Source organism: Sparus aurata, chromosome 2 (genome assembly GCF_900880675.1).
Source record: "Sparus aurata chromosome 2, fSpaAur1.1, whole genome shotgun sequence".
NCBI classification, from domain to species: Eukaryota; Metazoa; Chordata; class Actinopteri; order Spariformes; family Sparidae; genus Sparus; species Sparus aurata.
In genome coordinates, this window is record NC_044188.1 from 7,495,614 (window position 1) to 7,514,847 (window position 19,234).

Consider the following 19,234-nt stretch of genomic DNA (forward strand, 5'->3'; position numbering starts at 1 on the left):
GTGTGTGTGTCTGCATTGGGGTCCTAAAGTATAACCTCACCATAACACGTACAGCAAGGGATGTAAAAAATAATTTCTTGCATTTCTGAGACGGCTGACACACCTACCTCTTCCACCTCTCTCCCAGTCTTCTGCAGCTCCTCTCAGGGTAACTCATTTTCTGGAGACAATCTTCACTGCCAGTGTGTCTCTGGGGTAAACAGAGCTAGCCGTCCGGTCCGCTTGTCAATTCTGTGAACCTGATCTGTCCGCTCTGACTAAGTAGCACATAGACACTGCAGCTGCAGTGGCCAAAGGTGTTCAATCAGCCATGTCACCTCTGTCTCTGGCTGTTTGTTTTACAAACCAACTGCAAGAAAAACACAGACTAAAACTATTACTGAACCACTGAACATTCAGTTAGGAAATAGCACAGTAGCTAGCTAATTCTTTTCTCATTTTGTGATGTAGTGTAAATTCATTGCAGCTCACTGACCATTCTCCCTCCCTCTGGTTGTCCAGCAGTCCAGCGCACTCAGGCTGTGAGGACAGAGGAGGTAAGGCGAGAACAGGCACCCCTCCATGCATTTTTGATTTTGGAGTGAACAGTCCCTTTAATGTAATTACTGGACAGGAAGGAAAGAGTGGCGAACTGAGCTACAGTATCTGGGATTGGGCAATTTACAGAGGGAAATGTCTCAACCCTCAACTGTTCCCAGGCAAAACGACCTCCCCGGGTTGAAGTTTATGAGAAACATACCAATGCAGATGACGTCATTTACTGTATCTTTAGCTCATTTCTCCAGAGGTAAAGTGATCATGCATGCAGTACTGGCAGGTTTCTGAAATGACTTACTTTTGCCTCTGGTAAAGACAATAACTTTTTAACAGCTGAGTGATTTACTGAGGACACTTTTTTTTATCATGAGGGGGCACTTAAAAGTTTTCCTTTGTGTTATACTTAATCACTCCTGGTACAGGACTGTTTCAGATTACTTGTAACCCATTCCATATTTAGCACACTTTCAGACACAGCGGTTAGACGGGGGAAAGAGTGTTTTTCCCAATCTTGGAGCCTTGTTTCACCTTGGGAAGGATATCTCAAGGCTCTGCTGCTTCTTGGAGTCAGAAAAGAACAGGATCTATCTGCCCATAAATCACAGGACAGGGAACTAGGGACTAGGGACTGTGATCCAGTCCCATTTTCTTCATCCATCACTGGAAGAAAACGTTGTTTTTGATCGGCCTCCTGTAACTTATGAGGACATCAACTGAGGACAATGAAAATGTGCAAAAAAAACAAAAAAAAATTGAATAGATGAATAAAAAAAAGCACATTTTATACTTTAGTATTTCAGTGTTATCCACCATAATCACCAGAGTATACACTCATAAACTGACTTCCTGATGTGATCTAACACCCCTCATTCCCTATAGCACATTGTTCCTTGTGATTGTTTCCAAATGTCTTATCATCCTATCTTGATAAATGAAGGCGGTCAAAATGATAGCAGCTTAAAAGACGTTTACTTGAGGCAACACATTCCAAGCAACTTGTCTGACACAGTCTTTATAAGCATTTTTCTCTAAAACACTAATAATTCTTAGATTTTAATACTTGTATCCTGTCATGGGTATCTGCAGTAAGCTTGTCTTTGCTCATCATGTAAATAAAAGAACAGAAGAACATAGAATAGAGGCTAATGGGGCTAAATAAAAAAAGAATTCACTGAACAGTTGTCGTGAACTTACTGCTGGCAGGCTGGGCCCCTGACATGGTCCAGTGAACGGGCCCTCCCCAGAACTGTTGTACTCATACCAACACACACTCTCTCCTACACACATGCAAAACGTCTTTGCTATTAGCTACATCGTCCTCTTTCTCACAGGTGCTAGCTACCTTTTGGCTTGTCATGTTACCTCCTGGCTATTGTTCACATCTTCAGCCTGGCTGACGGCTAAAATTTGATCACTACATTAATATTTGGCTTTTAAGTTGTTGCCAGCTGCCTCTTTTTCTTCTCCTTCTTTTTCTGGCACCCAAATTTATGTGCAGGTCCAGGCACTGCAAGGAAGTTAAATCCAGTATTAGTAATTAGTAAGTATCAGAGCTTTTCTCACGTCATGTGGCCGGCCACCTGCAGTGCATTTTGGGTATAGCGTCCAAAGAAATGATTCATTCTATTTTCAGGGGGTTTTCATTAAGAAACAGGCAACATTTTACAAAAGCAACAATAATAAAATGTTTGTTTTTGTTGTTTTGATTCTAATTAGATACATTTAAGCATTAGTGGGTGTTTTGCCTCAAAACTAAATTTGGATGTCGTTGCTCACATGAGGATGAACTTAATTAAAGCTGGCTTGTATGGGCTGGGCGGCAGCTGGGCTGAGACATTTCCCCCTTTTCCCCTCTTATCTGTGGCCATGGCTGCAGGGTAACACATTTTTGGTGCCTGAAGGAGAGAATTATAAACAGTGTATTTCACTTCAAACCCTAATGACATAACACATAATAGGTATATAAGTAATAATAAAGGTACATTTACAGCTGATTAGATCAATAACAAACTTTATGAACCATTTATTAAGCAATTGCAAAGGTTTATAAACATCAGTCGCAACTTCATTATGGCCATTCAAATAGTGTTTTTAGATAACTACACAGCATTTGTTACCATTTACACGGTATTATAAAAACCAGTTGTAACCATAAACAGTTTGTTTAACAAATGTTGACGAGGTTGTCGAGTTGAAAATAAAAAGGATGAAACACAGATGAGAACAAAGGGAAATGAGTTAAAACAGCTACATATGGGAGCAGAGAGTTTGTAAATGTGGTTTTAAATCGTCCACATGGTAGTTTGGTCTTGATTTTTAGTGTGCGATGAACATCATTCCAAGAAATCGGGGCGGTAAAAGAAAAGGCTGACTTTCCAAATTCAGGTCACACTCAGGGGGGAATTAAAGCATAAGCCAGTTATTTGAGCGAGTTCCAGTCCAGCATTACTGTGATGTAAGGTGCTAGTTTTCCAGATTACAGTACTCTTTGCACTGCGGGGACAATAACTTACCACGTGAGCCTCAGCATGACAAGTGTGATGTCCGTTATTGACAGCGTAAATTCATGTGGGATTTATTAAGTGTGCACAAGGGGTATGTCTTTGTGTCTCCAAAATAACAAAATGTGGGACAGAGGACACAGCTGGCATTTTTTTTTCTTCCTCAGCTTTGTTTTTACAGCTTCAGTAGGAAAAGACGGAAAACATGAGTTTTCACACTAGAATTTATTTGACTCGTGTGCTATCTGTTTTCCCTTCTGTCCTAGTTGCATAGTTTCCCTCTTCTCCTGTTTATAGTTATGTTATAGTTGGTTCAATCACGCTTTAATGGACCAGTTTAGCTCAGGAGCTTGAAACATATGGAATTCGACTCACGGCATATTTTGTACTTTTCCCAGTTTGTTGATATAATATTTGTATTTGGTGACAGCATACATTGTTCCTTATCGATCTCAGCATCTGTAGACTTTGTTGCTTGCCAGGTCTGCTTCATTATCTTCATATGGTTTTTTAGTGTTCCTTGTTTTGTTGACAGTTCATTTCACTAGCAAGGACCACACCTTCAACAAGATACGTTTAAACGATTTATTATGAAAGAAAGAGAAAACGAAAACGTTGAAGATCTTTGTTCTTCGAGCTCTTCGAGTGCGTTGTGGGGAAGCTCTGTAGAGAATCCACCGCCGCACTCGGGCAGCGACGGGCCCCCTCATGGTCCTACAAAGGAGAGAAAGGAAAGAAGAAACAGGGAGAGAGAAATTGGGTGGGGGGAGGGGCGCAGAATACGAGAGCAAAGGCGAGGAGAGGGTCAGATGGTTATTTATAGGAATGTCGGAAGTTGGCGCTGTTGAGGTGTGGTCCTGCTCCTGAAACTTCGCCATATAAGCTTCAATTAATGGACTTGTCCAGACTATCTGTCTGTAAACTACAAGTTAAAACTGACAATATTAATTGCAGCTGATGCAAAGACTAAAGGAAAGCATGGTTTTGACTTGATCTAGTGCTGTTTCAGTGTATTAGTTTTCCAAAATCTATTATTTATGGTACAAGTTACACATTAATACTTTAAAAGGGCTGACATCAGAGCTGCATAATTTGTGGTTTTGCTTTTTGACCAAAAGGTCCCATTTCATAATGCTCTAGACTGTGAACCCCAACCCGGTCACTCAAACTAAAAACATTTTTGGGAACAGCTTGCACTCAAGACGTTGAAGTTAGTACACCATGCACAAAATAAATATATCACATGACCCTTGTCTGACTGGAAATGTATCTCAGTGCAAAACATGATTTCATCTGATCAACTGAACAAGGGTCAACATGATCAGGTTGCTGAATGTTTATATCTATGTTTATTAAACCCAATCATAATGATGTGTTATAACCGTGTCTGTTTATGTACAACACTTATATAATTGTATTGATATATTTAATAATTCAGCTAAATCCAAATACATAAAAAAAAAACACTTTCCAGTACAGTTACATTAAAGTTATAAACGAAACAGTGACAACATGTAATATGAGCATAAAAAACATTCACTATATATATATATTCATAACATTATTTTTAGTTTATTAAACTATTAACATATTGGCTAAGTGCACAAGTTATGTGTTGACCTTACGCTCATTAGGCTATGTTGGCTTTAACATTTTAGTAAAAGCCTTAATGCCCTTACATAAACAAAAACATATGTCAATCCTGGTACGGATGACAGTTTGTGTCGACTGATCATAAAGTTTTTGTTTCATGGATGGATCAGGGGTTTACAGTGTATCTGCACTAAGTTTGATACCAACGTTGTGTTTATGCAGTAAATGAAAGAAGGCTGTCATTCTTTCTTCTGACCGACCCTGTCCTCAATAAATCTGTATCTGTATCTAGGTGACATCATCGATCCATAAACACAGACCACATCATGTTCATATTACATGCCATAAGTTGTGGAACAAATACAGACTTTTATGTCTGCAACAAAGCGGAGCAGAGTATAGAACAGCATATAAAAAGATTCCTGTAAATGTATCCATAGCTGAAACAAAGACAAAAACTAATCATTGCGTGTGTGATGGTGTGTTTTGATGTGCTTGGTGATTAAACTGAAGACCAGCAGTCTGGGAAAATAAGAGGTCAGATAAAGGGAAAGTGGAGCAAAACACTTTTATGATTTTTTTTTTTTTTAATGGGGGGAAAACAGACATTATAAAAGCTAATAGTCGTATTGTAGAAGTGATCAATAGAGCTGCTCATAAAAAAAAGAACAGAGCTTTAGATTAACGTTCAGTTTGATCTGATGGATTCCAGCATAATAAAATAATCACATTTAAAGACATTTAATAAAATGTGTGCGTAACATTTGTGCAACTTAGAGAAGGAGGGTCGGCTCAGTGTGATTAAATGACTGAAATAGCAATCTTCTTCATCAAAGAATCCAATAAACAGTTTTGAATTGTTTTTCTAACACCGACCACGTGCATATAATTTGAATGCTGGCTCAATTATCGCTGCTCGTTTATCATTGTTTAATCGTTCTGTGAGAAGAATGCTGACAGGCTGTTTCAGATTAACTAAAATCTTGTTGTGGCTTCTTCGCGTGTGGGAACTGCTTATGAAGAACAACAACAATTGAGAAAAAAAAAATTAGGTAGTCATTATATCATTCTAACTTTCAACCTTGCCGCTGGAATCATCACATGTTGGCTTACTTTAAAGGATGAGTTCACCCAAAAAGGAAAGTTTCACAGCAAAACAGGGTTGCAACATCTGAAGTAGATTGTTAAAAATCACCTATAAGACTTGTCTGGTGTAGTCTGAAGACGTCAGCTGTAGGGTGTAAATCATGTCATCTCAAATCAATTTGGGATCTCAGAGCTTCCAGAGTTGGATTAATCATTGGAGGCATTTCTTTCCATTTTTTGTTTTAATGTTTTAAAACTACGTCTCCATCTACGTCTACGTTTAGAAGAACGCTGCCGCGCTGCTTTGCTGTGAAGTTCAAGAAAAGTTTTGCAGACTTTGAAACTTTCCCAACAATAATGACTGCCTTCCCACAGTGGAAAAAAAGGAAACTACCTTTTTTTATTTGGGTGTCAACTTGACAAATTGTTGCTCTGACCGAACCACATTTATGATACTATAGATTTAGAAGAAGTCAGTCTTCCAAGACGATGAGGGGCACATGTGTCGTCCACATGTGAACCGACATAAAAGACAGAAGGCATGTATCACCTCCAGTCTGTTTCAGTTGAAGACATTAGTTGCTGTCGAACCCACCGTGACAAAATAAGATAAATTTACAACTTCCTTGTGGTGAGTAGAGCACGAAATTCATGTGATGCATGTGCATATGAGACCAACTGAGTAAACACAGTGAAAAGTAGTGCAGAGAGGTTAGAGCGCTGTTTTGTTGTTGTTTTTTGCATTTAAAGGAGAATCATCATCAAATTCTCTTTTACTCACTTTGTGCTACTTTGCACAATAGTAGACATGACATTAAGAAAATAATGAGCACCAGAACTTTAAGGACTGAGCTTCAATTCCCCATAAATATATGTTCTGTGTTGGAGATGGAAAACAAAGTATCATTGGTTGTGACAGGATATGATCATGACCTGAGGCCACTGTATTACTTCCACATGTGTGTAGAGCGTGTCCAGTCTGGTCCCAGCACTGTGGTATCTGTGCAGGAGCATTCTGGGAAACTGTCAATCTGGCGATGAGACTGATGTGTTTTTGCTTCAGGCTCACAGCACTGACTATGTGGACTCGTGCAGAAACAGGCGGCCGTCGGAATAATAAAGCGGAGACACGAAGGCTGAAGAGAAAAAAGACTTCTTAGTTAATTGTGCATGTTGGTTTTAACTGCAGACCTTTAAAGCCTGTGGCCCTTTTTTTTGTTTAATGCCCCTTCATCAGTGCTGATGAAAAGCAATTTAATGGTCATTTGTGCCAACGGTGATTTCCAATGCTCAAACAAAATCCTTAAATCACGAGAGCTGAAAAATGTTGTGATGAACTTAAAGCCACAGCAGCATAGACACCACTCTGTCTGTCTCCAATCTCATCAAAGCTTTGGTTTGAGCTTGGATATGGCGCCATCTGCAGATTACAGTCTTTACCTACCAGCACTCTCCTCACAAAACAGATATCTGTAAACTGTATTCACACCAGCACTGACAGATAGTTTCGACAAAACCGTAAGCTGATGTACAGAATTTACATGCTCGCAACCTAAATAAAAATACATTTGTCTCATACCAGGCTTTTATTGTGACTTCTTTATAATAGCTAACCATGTTCAGAGCCTCATAGATAATAATAGCCAAGTTATCATACTGTCTGAATGTGCTGCAATTGTTTGATGACTTTGTGTTTATGATAATTCAACCCGTAAATATTTAACAAAACTAATATCTGCTCCTTTCAAAATGTGTTTTCTAGATCAGTTCTCCTCAGTGATTAAGTTTTAGTTCATGCACAGAAGATAAGAAGCAGCAATACAGTGTCTCCATGTCAAACCTGACCTGCTGATCTCCTCGTTTCTGCTTTGCTGCAGTGAATTGAGGTGAGTTTGTTCAATTCTAACAACTTTTCACATTCAGTGTGTTGGAATATTTCCAAATTTGCTGTAAGAAAGACACACCAAAAAAGTACAAGGACCCTGGGAACTAAGTATCTAATGAGTCATCTGAAATGTAAGTAATAATTATGTGTCAACAACTGTTTAAACAAACGTAATGACACAACCATTTTTTATGTGGGATTTTTTTCAGCAGAGTGGCCATTTCCTGTGTCTTTACCCAAAGGTTGTTTTTTTTTTTTTTTTTTTTTTTCCCCCAATCTCGTGATCCAGACTCTTGCTGTGGGTGGCCAGCAGCAAACACGGAAAGGTCACATTGTGCATTAAAGCGGCCCCCTCCTGAACACATGAATCAAACTAGTGTTGGGTCTTGCCACAGGAATTCACATGGGAATACATCTTTCTCTGCAGCTGGGTTGCCTTTTGAGATGAGGTCAGTAACGACACATCTTGGTAAAATGCCTTTAAAAACAGGGTTTGAAAACAGAGCTTTTCTGAAGTTGTGAATGTCTTTAGTCTAAAAATATTGTTTATAAAAGTTAGGGGGAGTTTGTTTTAGTTGGTATCATTAGTGGTAGTGTGGATTTAAGCAGAAAAAAATATCTGTTTTGTTTCAGGTTTGTTTGTTTGCTGTTGAATCTTTATTTTTTATTTTTTTCATTTATTTATTTATTTATTTATTTTTTTTGCCTGCTACAGATACCACTACATTCCCAATTACCTCAATTTGGTCATTGTATTTTGAAAGTACTTACCGGAAATTAGTCTCAAACGTCGAGCGTCTCTTGCATTGTTGCAGGTTATATATCAGAAGGTAAGCTTTCATATTACATATCTTGAAAATGCGCATCCATATGTCTGTATTTAAATCAGTGTTTTCAGATAATATGACATGTTTTTGTCGTTTCTTAATGCATCCATCTTTTCACTTTATTTTGAAAATACAACCCAGGAATGGTTGTTCTACATTGACGTCAACTTGACTAAATTGAACATGCTGCAGTTCCCCGCTGTGACCGCCAGAGGGCAGTAACACTTAATGTGAATACCATCTCCACCAGGGGCCAAGTCGAGCGCAGCGCCGCTGTTTCAACGTATTTCAAACGAGTGTGTGCTGCCATCTAGTGGTCGTAATATCAAACTGCAGCACGTTAAATCGATCAAGCTAACGTCGATGCTGGCGTGGTAGCATGCTACACTTCCGGTCAACACTTTCAAATTAAAGCTAAAAATGAGGTTTCGACGTCGGGACGTTATTTTTGACGTGTTGAAGCGAAAGACATCGGTACATCCGGTCACGATACGTTTGTTTCGAAAGGTCAGTACTGTGGAGAGTTTGTGCAACATCATCACTCTGCTGTGGGGAGTCTTGAAGAGGGCACGTATTTACCCAGGAAGACGACTGCTGGGTGAAATTAAAGCCTCTAGGATCTGTTGTGACGAGGATTGTTAGCTAAAACAGAGCTAACTGGCTAATTAGCTCCGCTGTTCTTCGGAGTTTGTCGCTCTCTGGGGTAAGCGTGGATACCGTTAGCTTCCAGAGGAGCTAATGCTTATTAGCTCATACTAATAATATAAAGTTAACAACAGACTTGTCATTGTTGTAGTCATGTGCTTTTGGCACAATGGCACCGTGGCGTAACAGGTGAGCAGAGACGTCAGCTCTTGTGTTTGTGTTTAGCTCACTTCAGCTTACATGTAAACATACGCACAAAACTAGTTTGAGTGAATCAGGTGATGCTTCTTATCACCAGGTAAAGAAACGGGTCACTTCAGTACAGTGTCACTGTTTTTCGAAGTGGTGTGGAATTAGTGATGTGATATAACAGGTGAGAATTTAAGTAAGCAGTTGAATGTGAGCACAGTAACCTGTAGCCTGAAGCAAGACTATGAGAAAGTGTGTTAAATAAAAAATAAATGAAAGTGTCTGAGGTCTGCTTTATTTGTGATGTGTTGCTGTCAGCACATGTTTGATGATGCACACAGCAAACTGACAACCAGCCAATGTGTCTTGTTTCAGAGGGGATGGAGAAAGCTAAACAAGATGCCTTTGACAATGCCAGACTTCAGGTGATCAAAGATGGCTATGAGAGGGCCTTTGAGTGCATCAACAAAGGGCTCACAGTAGACGAGGCCGGGGACAAGGCCCAGGCTCTGGAGCTGTACAAGCGAGGGCGACAGCACCTTCTCAGGGCCATCAGTGTGCCTTCACATGGGGAGGAGTGTGTCGGCAGCTCCTGGGAATCAGCCAGACAGATGCAGCAGAAGATGCAGGAGACGCTGAACAACATCACCACCCGCCTGGCCATCCTAGAGACCAGCTCTGACTCCGGATCTGCACCCGCACCGAGCGCTGACAGTGTGTCTGCAGGGCCTCTTTACCCAGACCTGCCCACCAAAAAGCAGCCAGACAGGCCAGCTCCACCAAACCTCCTCTCTGCTAATGGCCAGGCAGGAGGAGCTGCAGGAGGCAAGATTGAGGGTCCAAATCTGATGCCCACCAGACAGCCTGTGGTTCCAGTCGAAATGCCTCCCGCTTACTCTCCGCAGGCGGCTGACGGCCACCTGTCTATCTCATACGGGACCGAATCAGGGGAGCTGTCGGTGGTCGGGGATGAGTTCTACAGTCGCACATCTAACTCGACACCATCTCCTCAGAGTATGGGTGAAGAGGGAGAGGAGCTGCTGTACATCCCTCATGGCGTGCAGATATTCTTCGTCACACCTGAAGGGCAAGTGAGCGCTCCATCATACCCCGGCTACCTGCGGCTGGTGAGGTTTACAAGTGACCACTCTGAGACGATGCCCAATCGACCACCAGCATTTCTGCAGGTAAGGGAAAATAAATAACCCCCCACCCCAGGGTGTTTCAGCACACTTCATCAGTCTCTGGTACAAAGCTTGATGCAATGAGTCTAAGAGAAATGTCACCACTGCTGCGTCACCAAATCTCTTGAATCTTGTGCCCTTTAACCTGCTCTTGTAAGCCGTTTGCTGGGCTCGTCAAGACTTCTTTAACTGTGAGTCATCAGCAGAAGATAGGCTAGTTAATGATCTCTATCCCTCACCCTATGAACGGGATCATGTGAGCGCTGTTTACTCAGTGCCCTAATCCCACTGGGGCTGTGGATATGATGTCATCCTCCCGGGAAATCCCACATCAGACGGAGCATTACTCTGAAGTGGACATCAGGCATGATGTACTGATGTGCTTCTCCACGTGGTCATATATGATGGTATGATACACAAATACCACCAAAAGCAAATCTTTTTTGAAAAAGTATACAGCTATTATTCCCCTTCACTTTATTTATTGCCCTTCTAATCAAAGGGACATTTATCAGATAATACTGCTCCAAATGTAAAAACAATTAAAAAAAAAAAAAAAAAAAAAAAACCTTAATGAGCAGCAACATTTACAACAGAAAAAAAAGAAACAAAGTAGTGACGCCTGTACAATCTGATGCAATCAGGTTCAGCAGCACTGCAATCACATTTATGAGGTTACGGCTGACTGTTATGTTGTTGGGTCCAGTACAGCTACAACCTACAAACGCATTCAAATGTATGATTCCTGTGCGTGAAAAAGAAGGCTCCCATCATTTGAGTATTACTGCAACTCCTTTGTGATCTCTGAGTCTGAAGATAGTGTAGGTAAAAGACCTGCATGTGACTCAGGTGTGCAGCAGGTCAGGTTTTTCCCTGCTGTTTAGTCTGGAACCAGTTCTCAACTGAAATGAAATTAGAGAATATTTGTACAGCAGAAGTCCTCTTTTAGGTTTTCTTAGACAAAGAAAAAGACGACTAAATATTTACACGAGGTGACGTGCAGGCTGCTCCGTTGGGAGTAGGCATTGGACGATATAAACATTTCATGTCACGATTATCCTGTCCAACATAATTGCAATTCATGATATTAGCCTTATATTCATCAAAATATTCTTAAAACTTAAAAATAAAATTATTCCTCCTCCTCCTCCTCCTCCTCTTCCATCTTGTCGCAAGTTTTCAGCAGCGTGACTTTGGCAGTTGTTTCGTAATGCGCGACTGTCAGAAAAACATGCCAGCGTAAATAACTCTGATGGATCAGACAATTTGGAACCAGTTCACAACTGAAACCTGTTCTCCATTACCATCACGACTCTAATTGGCATCATCCGTCTTCTTCTGCTGAAGTCGCTGCCCTCCTGTTTTTGTCAGGACTAAACCAGTTTGCATTGTCTCGCATCACAGAGAAGACACATGTCTTTGTTTTTGTTTTTTTAAGTTAAAAACAATCAATCAAAGAGTCTTAAATAATTAATAAATCATAAGTTTTTCCAGTACAATAATGGATAAATGAACGGTGGTAGCCTCATCTCCCGGTCGTATTTAGCTGAGTATTAACACACAACTGATTTGACTTGTTTTTACGGGAGATACAATGTGCAAGCCATGCAGTTTGAAAAAGAAAAGGGAAACCAATACAGAACTGTACGTCAGTGAGCTAGACAGCATTTTCCGGTCGTTCAGGATTCTTGAGGATAGTCAAGATTATCCTGATAATTCCAATTAACCACGATTGACTTATCCTGAGTGTTTTTTATCACAATCCACAATGAAGATTTTTCAGCAGCATGTTTCTGGTGTTTCCAGCCTTGAATAAAAGAATAATTTTACAGAAATCACACAACAAGTACTGTTGTCAGATTTCTTTGGAAAATGAAGCACCACTTTGGACTTTTACTCTCTCTAGGCCTCCTTCCTCCTCCTCCCTCCTCCTTCCTCCTCCTCCCTCTTGTTGCAGGTTTTCAGCAGCGCAGACACATGAGTTACGCAGTTGTTTCGCAATGCAAGACAAACATGCCAGCGTCAATAATTCCGATGGATCTGACATTTGGAACCAGTTCTGAACCGAAATCGGTCCTCGATTACCATCCCGACTCTCACCGGCATCATCTGCCTTTTCCTTCTGAAGTCGCTGTCCTCTTTTCTGTCAGACCTGAATATTTACATCGTCTTGGTAGTAATTTGAATTACGCTTTTGGCAGTCATCCTGCTGATTTTGCTTTTCACCATGTACCACTTGGGTGATTCTGCTGTTGCAAGTATAGTTGGAAGTGATGCAATAAATGCAAGTCTTCAGGCAGGTTTACTTACTGCAAGTAGAATCAGTTTTATGTTTTTATGTTTTTTTTAAGACAGAACTTTTCCTTAAAATTCCTAATAAAGGAATAGCTCTGCAATGATGGGAAGCAAGTTGTTAGCCATTGAGCAGCTAAGCTAACAACTGAACAGTTTCTGAATGTTCTGCATCATGCATCCGTGTCACCATGTGAAACATTACCTTGTCTTTTTCTTATGGCACTGAAATATTGTTGCCATAAGAAAAACCCCCAGATGCAGAGATGAGTCTGAGACGCTCACAACGTATTTCCGTTAATCTGTCTTAATGTAATTTAGTCGGTGAATGGAGAAATAAACAAGCTCACATTTGGGTCCACTGTTCCTTTGTCCCCAGCTAGTGTACACAACATCAGGCCTTTGTACCACTAGATTGGTTTGTAAATGTGGAGGTCATATGTAAACACTACAACAAGCGTGATAAGATAAGAAATTACAAGAAGCCATAAAAAAGTATCGGCGTAGCTTTTTGTTAAAAGACTAAATCAATCAATTGATTCGCTATCTAATGAATCTGACTCATTCTGTTTTGAGCAGTTCTGTTGTTATTTTGCTGATGTTTTCCCCTGCTGTCTGTTCAAATGGCCAATCCATCGACATTAGTGGATCATGAGACTGAAATTTGACTCTTCATCGGGGAATTTCCCAGGTGGTATTGCCAGCGGGTGACGTCAGCAATTCACATGAGTGCAAGTGATTATCTGAACCCTGCTTAGACTGTTATGCCCCATAATCCTGTTAGACATGCGGCAGTCAGAGGGAGACAGTGTCCTCTGGTCTGTCTGCTCTCAGACGCTTCACTGTGTTGCATTAAGCAGAATCGCTATCAACATGTAAGGCTGGTCATTTTGAAGTTGTTATATTTGGAAACTTATAATTTAACCATATCTCTTTGCAGAGCTCTCATCCCCCATTACATCTGACTTCCATGCCGTCATTCTTATTTTGCTGTATATTAGGGCGCGGAAACCAATGTTTTGGGCATCAAATATTTTTCTATTTATTATCACACTTTCCAGCTTCATTAATTTCCTGAACTTTCCTTTTCTTGCAGGTGTGTGACTGGCTCTACCCTCTCATGGCCATGGACTCTCCGGTGTTGCTGTGTAACACTGGTGTGTTTATGTTTCCGGACATGATGGCGCCAGCTCCCGGCTATTATGTGGGGGTGGTGCTATCCTCTGAGCTGCCTGCTGCAGACAGAGCGCTGTTCCAGGACCTGCTGTCCCAGATGACAGACCTCAGGGTTCAGGTCAGTGTGCTGTCAGATCTGCAACAGCACAACACATGTTCTGACACTCCATGGGGAACACAAAAGAAAAGGGCCTATATATATTTATACACCATTTATATTTAAGCTGTTTTTCTAACAGCCACTCTGACATCTATTCCTACTGTTTGCACATCAAAATATGTTTACATAAATACTTGTAGTCACCAAAGAGTTGTTGCCCAATGCCTTTTGGCAAATCCTCTTGTGCCAGTGGGACACAAAGAGCTATTTTAGTGAGCGATGCTGTGAAGTTTGAGTGCTCTGCTGCTATTGGTGGTTACAGGCGTGTAGAAGTGGGTTAATCTTTTTCTTCTACTCTGAAACCTGAGATCCAACTCATTAGTCTAGTTGTACCATGATAATTAATATGTAACACTAGAATAGTGAACTTCAACTTAACAAATCAGCCTTTTCCATACCGACCACCTGAATAGAATTGACCTCACACACAAGGATGTTCTGATTTGTTTTGTTTTTTTGTTTATAATTGTTGTGTTCAAAAGTGAAAAAAGACAGCAGACATCCCTACGGTAAATATCTCCAAACTTGTCCTTTTTAAATCTGTTTCTCCCAGGACAAAAGATTGTAGTTGCCACTTACGTGCTGCTTTGAGGCTGCAGACTGAGAGGCTTTCAAACTCTGTTATTGTTTTTTGCCTGGCATGAAACTCTTGCCCCTGCTTACTTCTGACTTGGCACACTTTTCCAAGTCACCCCTGCCTCAGCATTGTGGGGATTTGAGACAGGCAGGTGAGGAGAATTAATCTGTCATAATGCTCTTATCTGCAGCAGTTAGAACAACCTCAGGGCTGCAGCTGAAAGACTAGTGCCAGTTCAGCCGTGATGGAGAAAGAGACGCTGGCTCAGATCGATGCTAAACAAGGTCATTTCTGATGAATGCAGTCAAGCTAGTTATCTCCTCTGATGGACGTGATTCTCTTTCAGCAAGTAGGCACTTTCTTGTTGTTTTTATTTTTGGGTCAAGAAGAAGATTTAAGGTTTTCAGAACAAAGGGAGACTGTTTTCTGTCTGCACAGAGACGTTTGAAAATGGCAAACAAAAAATTGCATTGTAAGAGGAAGCACAGCATAATAAGAGGAGCTATTGTGTGGATTTGTGTGGGTTACTAGGAGACACGCATCTTAATGGGGATGTGTACAGCTTGTACAAAGTAGCAAACAAGTTGTTTTGATCTTATTTTTGGCCCACATTGTCTGTCGTCATCAAACAGTGGCTAAACAATGTGTCTGTATGATCAGGCTCCAGATGAAGCTGCAGAAACCCTTAATCTCAGTGAGAAGGTGCCCATCGCTACACCCGAAGAGGCTGCACCGGCGGCGACAGAGGACGATAAACCTCTGCCTGAGTGGAGTGAAAAGGTGGCAAGTGGGATTCTGACAGGTGAGCTCAAACTGCATCTTTCCCGTTCAATACTTGTTTAGTTTGCTAGCAGTTAGTTCAGAAAGTCTAGAGACTGCATGACTAGCTCTGTGTGATCGTGTCGCCCTCTCAGGTGCATCCTGGCTCAGCTGGGGCCTGGTGAAGGGAGCAGAGTTCACAGGCAAGGCCATTCACAAAGGGGCGTCTAAACTCCGAGAACACATTACTCCAGAAGACAAACCCACCCACGTCAGCCCAACGGTCACCAAAGGCCTCCATGTTGCCAAGCAAGCAACAGGGGGAGCCGTCAAAGTCAGCCAATTTCTAGGTGACTAAGTTGCCCCCAGTCAGCATGTTTTACTGACCTTGTGTTATTTGGCAATGGACTTCTAATTAACTAATGCTGTGTTACAACAGTGGACGGGGTGTGTGCAGTTGCTGGCTGTGTGGGCCGAGAGTTGGCTCCACACGTGAAAAAACACGGAGGCAAGCTGATCCCAGAGTCTATGAAAAAAGACAAGGATGGGCGTTCCAACATAGATGGCGCCATGGTGGTGGCTGCCAGCGGAGTGCAAGGTAGAGTGCATCTGCCCTTAAGTTGTTCACAAGAGGAGTACTAAAATGGCCTAACGTGCTTTGTATCTTGTGTTTTTGTCCAGGATTCGCGACCATGTGGACTGGTTTGGAAGTAGCAGCAAAGAACATCACTACGAGTGTAGCAGCAGAGACAGTCACCACCGTGAAACACAAGTAAGTCATCCCTCTTATTTCAAATTACATGTCGGACCACTGTCACTTACTTAAACGCTGATCAAAATGTTTTTGATGTGTATGTTGCAAATGACCTCTTGCATTACACATGCAAAACGTGCACTCACTCACTGTACTTTTCAATTTGCTTTGCAGATTTAGGGGTCTACAAAAAATCCTTGACCCACCTAATGAGGAGAAATGTAATTTGCCCTAATTATACACAGCTATTTAACTCTTTGCACCGCTAATCACAAGCATGACATGAGTCCCTCTATGCTGTGCTAATTCACTGCCTGCCACGTGTCACAATTCACATTTTGGTCCTGCTTTTTTCACTGATTTCTTAAATTCACAATTAGTAATGTTTCTGTCCTTGCTAATTTAAAAATCTCCCTAAATTGTGTGATTCGGTGGCACATGTTCGAATGATGGTAAAAACATATACAAAATATATTTGATTGTTGATTTCTATAGGGTTTGGTGATATCATCTTGTGTATTGTGAGATGATCTACATTTGTCAGCGATCAAAGGAATTTTTGTTACACAATTTCTTCTATTTAAGTGATGTACCTTGAGTTATCAGATATTTAAATAACTGGATTAGCAAAAGTAACCCACCAATTCAATTTCAATAAGATTGAGATGCTTTGTTGTCATTGCACATAAAACACAATGGAATTGGACTCAAAATAAAGAAAGAATATGTTTATATTATAGATAGTATACATTAATAGTATGAGTGAGAAGATTTTTATATATCCCATTATAGATGGTGACATCCATATTGCTGACCCTTAGTTTTCTGGATCATAGTGGAAAAATGATTAGAATTCACATTCTAGCCCTCAGAAATTTCTTTATTCAAGATTGCGCACTTGCATGTGTAATCCTCACATTAAAATTCACATACAGCTTGGCATCCTTGCAACCCTTGTACTGCCAATTATTCAATTCTTTCCAAATCCTCTTGTTTCTCGCCTCCTCTTCTGACATTTCATCCAATCTTGACTTCTAATGAAGGTATGGGGCAGCAGCAGGACAAGCCACAGACCATGCCGTCAATTCTGCCATTAACGTCGGTATCACTGCCTTCAATGTTGACAACCTGGGGATCAAAGCTGTGGTGAAAAGGACTGGCAAGCACACTGCGCAGGCCATTTTAGAAGACTACAAGCTTCAGGAAAAACCAGAGAACGGGAAGCAAGTGGAAAAATCAGGCAAATAGCCAGTAGTGCCTTGCCTCATTCTGCCTTAAAGAAGAGTTTGTATTCCTTTATCAAATAAATATATATTTAATATTCTTTATTTATACAATATGGTATATATTTACAAGATTACTATTGTTATTCATATCATTTATGTTGATACAGCTCCTAAGCACTTTAATCTTTATTTGAATTAAGGTATATGGACCTAAATGAAGAAAAACAGCAGATAACACAAATTAAAACATACAGTTTGAGTGTACAGTATATTGATACACATTTAACATTGAGGTATTTTTCACTTATCCTAAAAGTTACCAGTTTAACACTGCTCTTTGTATTAAGAAAGCATTGAATTTTTGTTATTTTGACACTTGAATTTTTCCAAATCTTTACAAAGCATCTGTGTGTTTGAGTTTTTCCCTGGTAGGGAAAGTGCAATTTAAATACTTTGAATGAATTATGATAAATATTATCTGTATCGGTATATCCAGATGTCTGCTAAACTGTTGTTTTTCTCTGTGGTGTTTAAAATGAGTCGTCATCACTGCTATTGACTGTGCCTGCAACTATCAAATGATATGCAAAAATCTAACGGTTTGTAAAACTAAAGCTTATATAGTCTATTGTGTATTTTTGTTAGACCTTCACTTCTGTGAATGAAGGTTATTGAACAATGTTAATGTCTCAACTGCAAGTCTGAGGAGTCTAACACTGTATAATTGATTTATTTTTTCGTCTTCAGCTGCGATCTACATTAATGTCTCCCGGACACCAGTTGAGTTTTATCCAAATATCTTTGAAATGTTAATGTCTATAGTGTTTAATATGAAAATCTAGATTTTATTATTTGGATGTAACGACAAACCATTTAACAAAATGTGAATTTTGAAGTGTGATGCTGACCTTTTTTTTTGTTTTTTGAGTGATCTGGTTTGTCTCTTTCTAAACTCCAGCTTTAAAACCACAGCAGATAAATGTCATTTTCATTTCAGATGGCTCTTAAGTATTCTAGTTGCGAAGTGAGATTTCTTTCCCACCTGAAACCTTTTTGGAAAAATAAAATGTTTAAAGAAATGTTTTATCTTTGAAGATTTTGGTGTTCATGGCCATTTATTGTGTATTCTGTGTGTTAAGAGCAGAATAGTTTGGAGCAGCCTTAATCCGTTAGACATCATCTTGAGACTGTCAGCATATTACCGCCATCTAGTGGCTGTATGTTTTACAACATGTTAATTACCATTTAGTAATTTATCATATGGTAAGTTTGACAAAATCAAAAAATATTTTTTGTATCTGGTTGGAGTAACGACTCTGTATTAAGTGTGAAATACAGTCAGTGTTGGTTGTGATTTAGAGAAATTTCAGAAATGCAGCATGGAAAGTATTTTAATTCACATTTATAAAATCCCAGCAGGTCTTCAGGGGCTATATGGTAGTTTTGTGCTGTTGAGTCAGCTGAAATTCACTCAATACAGTTTTTTTTATTCAAATTTTAATTTACTGAAAATAAGATTACAATCATTCATGTCAGAGTTTAATTGTAGCTAGTTTGGAGTATTACTCCTAACTGAAATGAAGGAAATATTGCATACAGCCACAAAAAATCTACCCACAATGGCTTCCCATTTATGTACCACAAACTCACATAAAATTCAAAAGATGCGAACATACCATAATTCTTATACAGGAAACGATGTACAAAAAAACAAACCCTAAAGTGCCATCTGTATTTTTAGGAACAACACAGTGTTGTTTAAGAGATATTACTCGAAATGCACAGAAACTTCAGACTAGACTTTGTCACAATGAGGATCATGTATTGAATGCCAAGTTACTGT

At 40.1% G+C, this 19,234-nt stretch overlaps 1 protein-coding gene across 2 annotated transcripts; it reads left to right on the forward strand.

Annotated features, from left to right (window-relative positions):
* Positions 1-8,881: 8,881 nt before the first annotated feature.
* On the forward strand, positions 8,882-18,485 carry spartb (spartin b). Of its 2 annotated transcripts, XM_030404481.1 has the most exons (9): positions 8,882-9,132; positions 9,639-10,450; positions 13,836-14,033; positions 15,313-15,454; positions 15,567-15,761; positions 15,851-16,009; positions 16,093-16,183; positions 16,340-16,386; positions 17,209-17,451. In XM_030404481.1, exons 2-9 carry the CDS (start codon positions 9,644-9,646, stop codon positions 17,313-17,315), a joined length of 1,746 nt encoding a protein of 581 aa, XP_030260341.1. In that variant the 5' UTR covers positions 8,882-9,132; positions 9,639-9,643; the 3' UTR covers positions 17,316-17,451. The 2 variants fall into 2 exon arrangements, with proteins under 2 accessions (XP_030260341.1, XP_030260336.1); XM_030404476.1 differs by lacking the exon at positions 16,340-16,386 and having other exon boundaries at positions 8,883-9,132; positions 17,209-18,485.
* Positions 18,486-19,234: the final 749 nt, after the last annotated feature.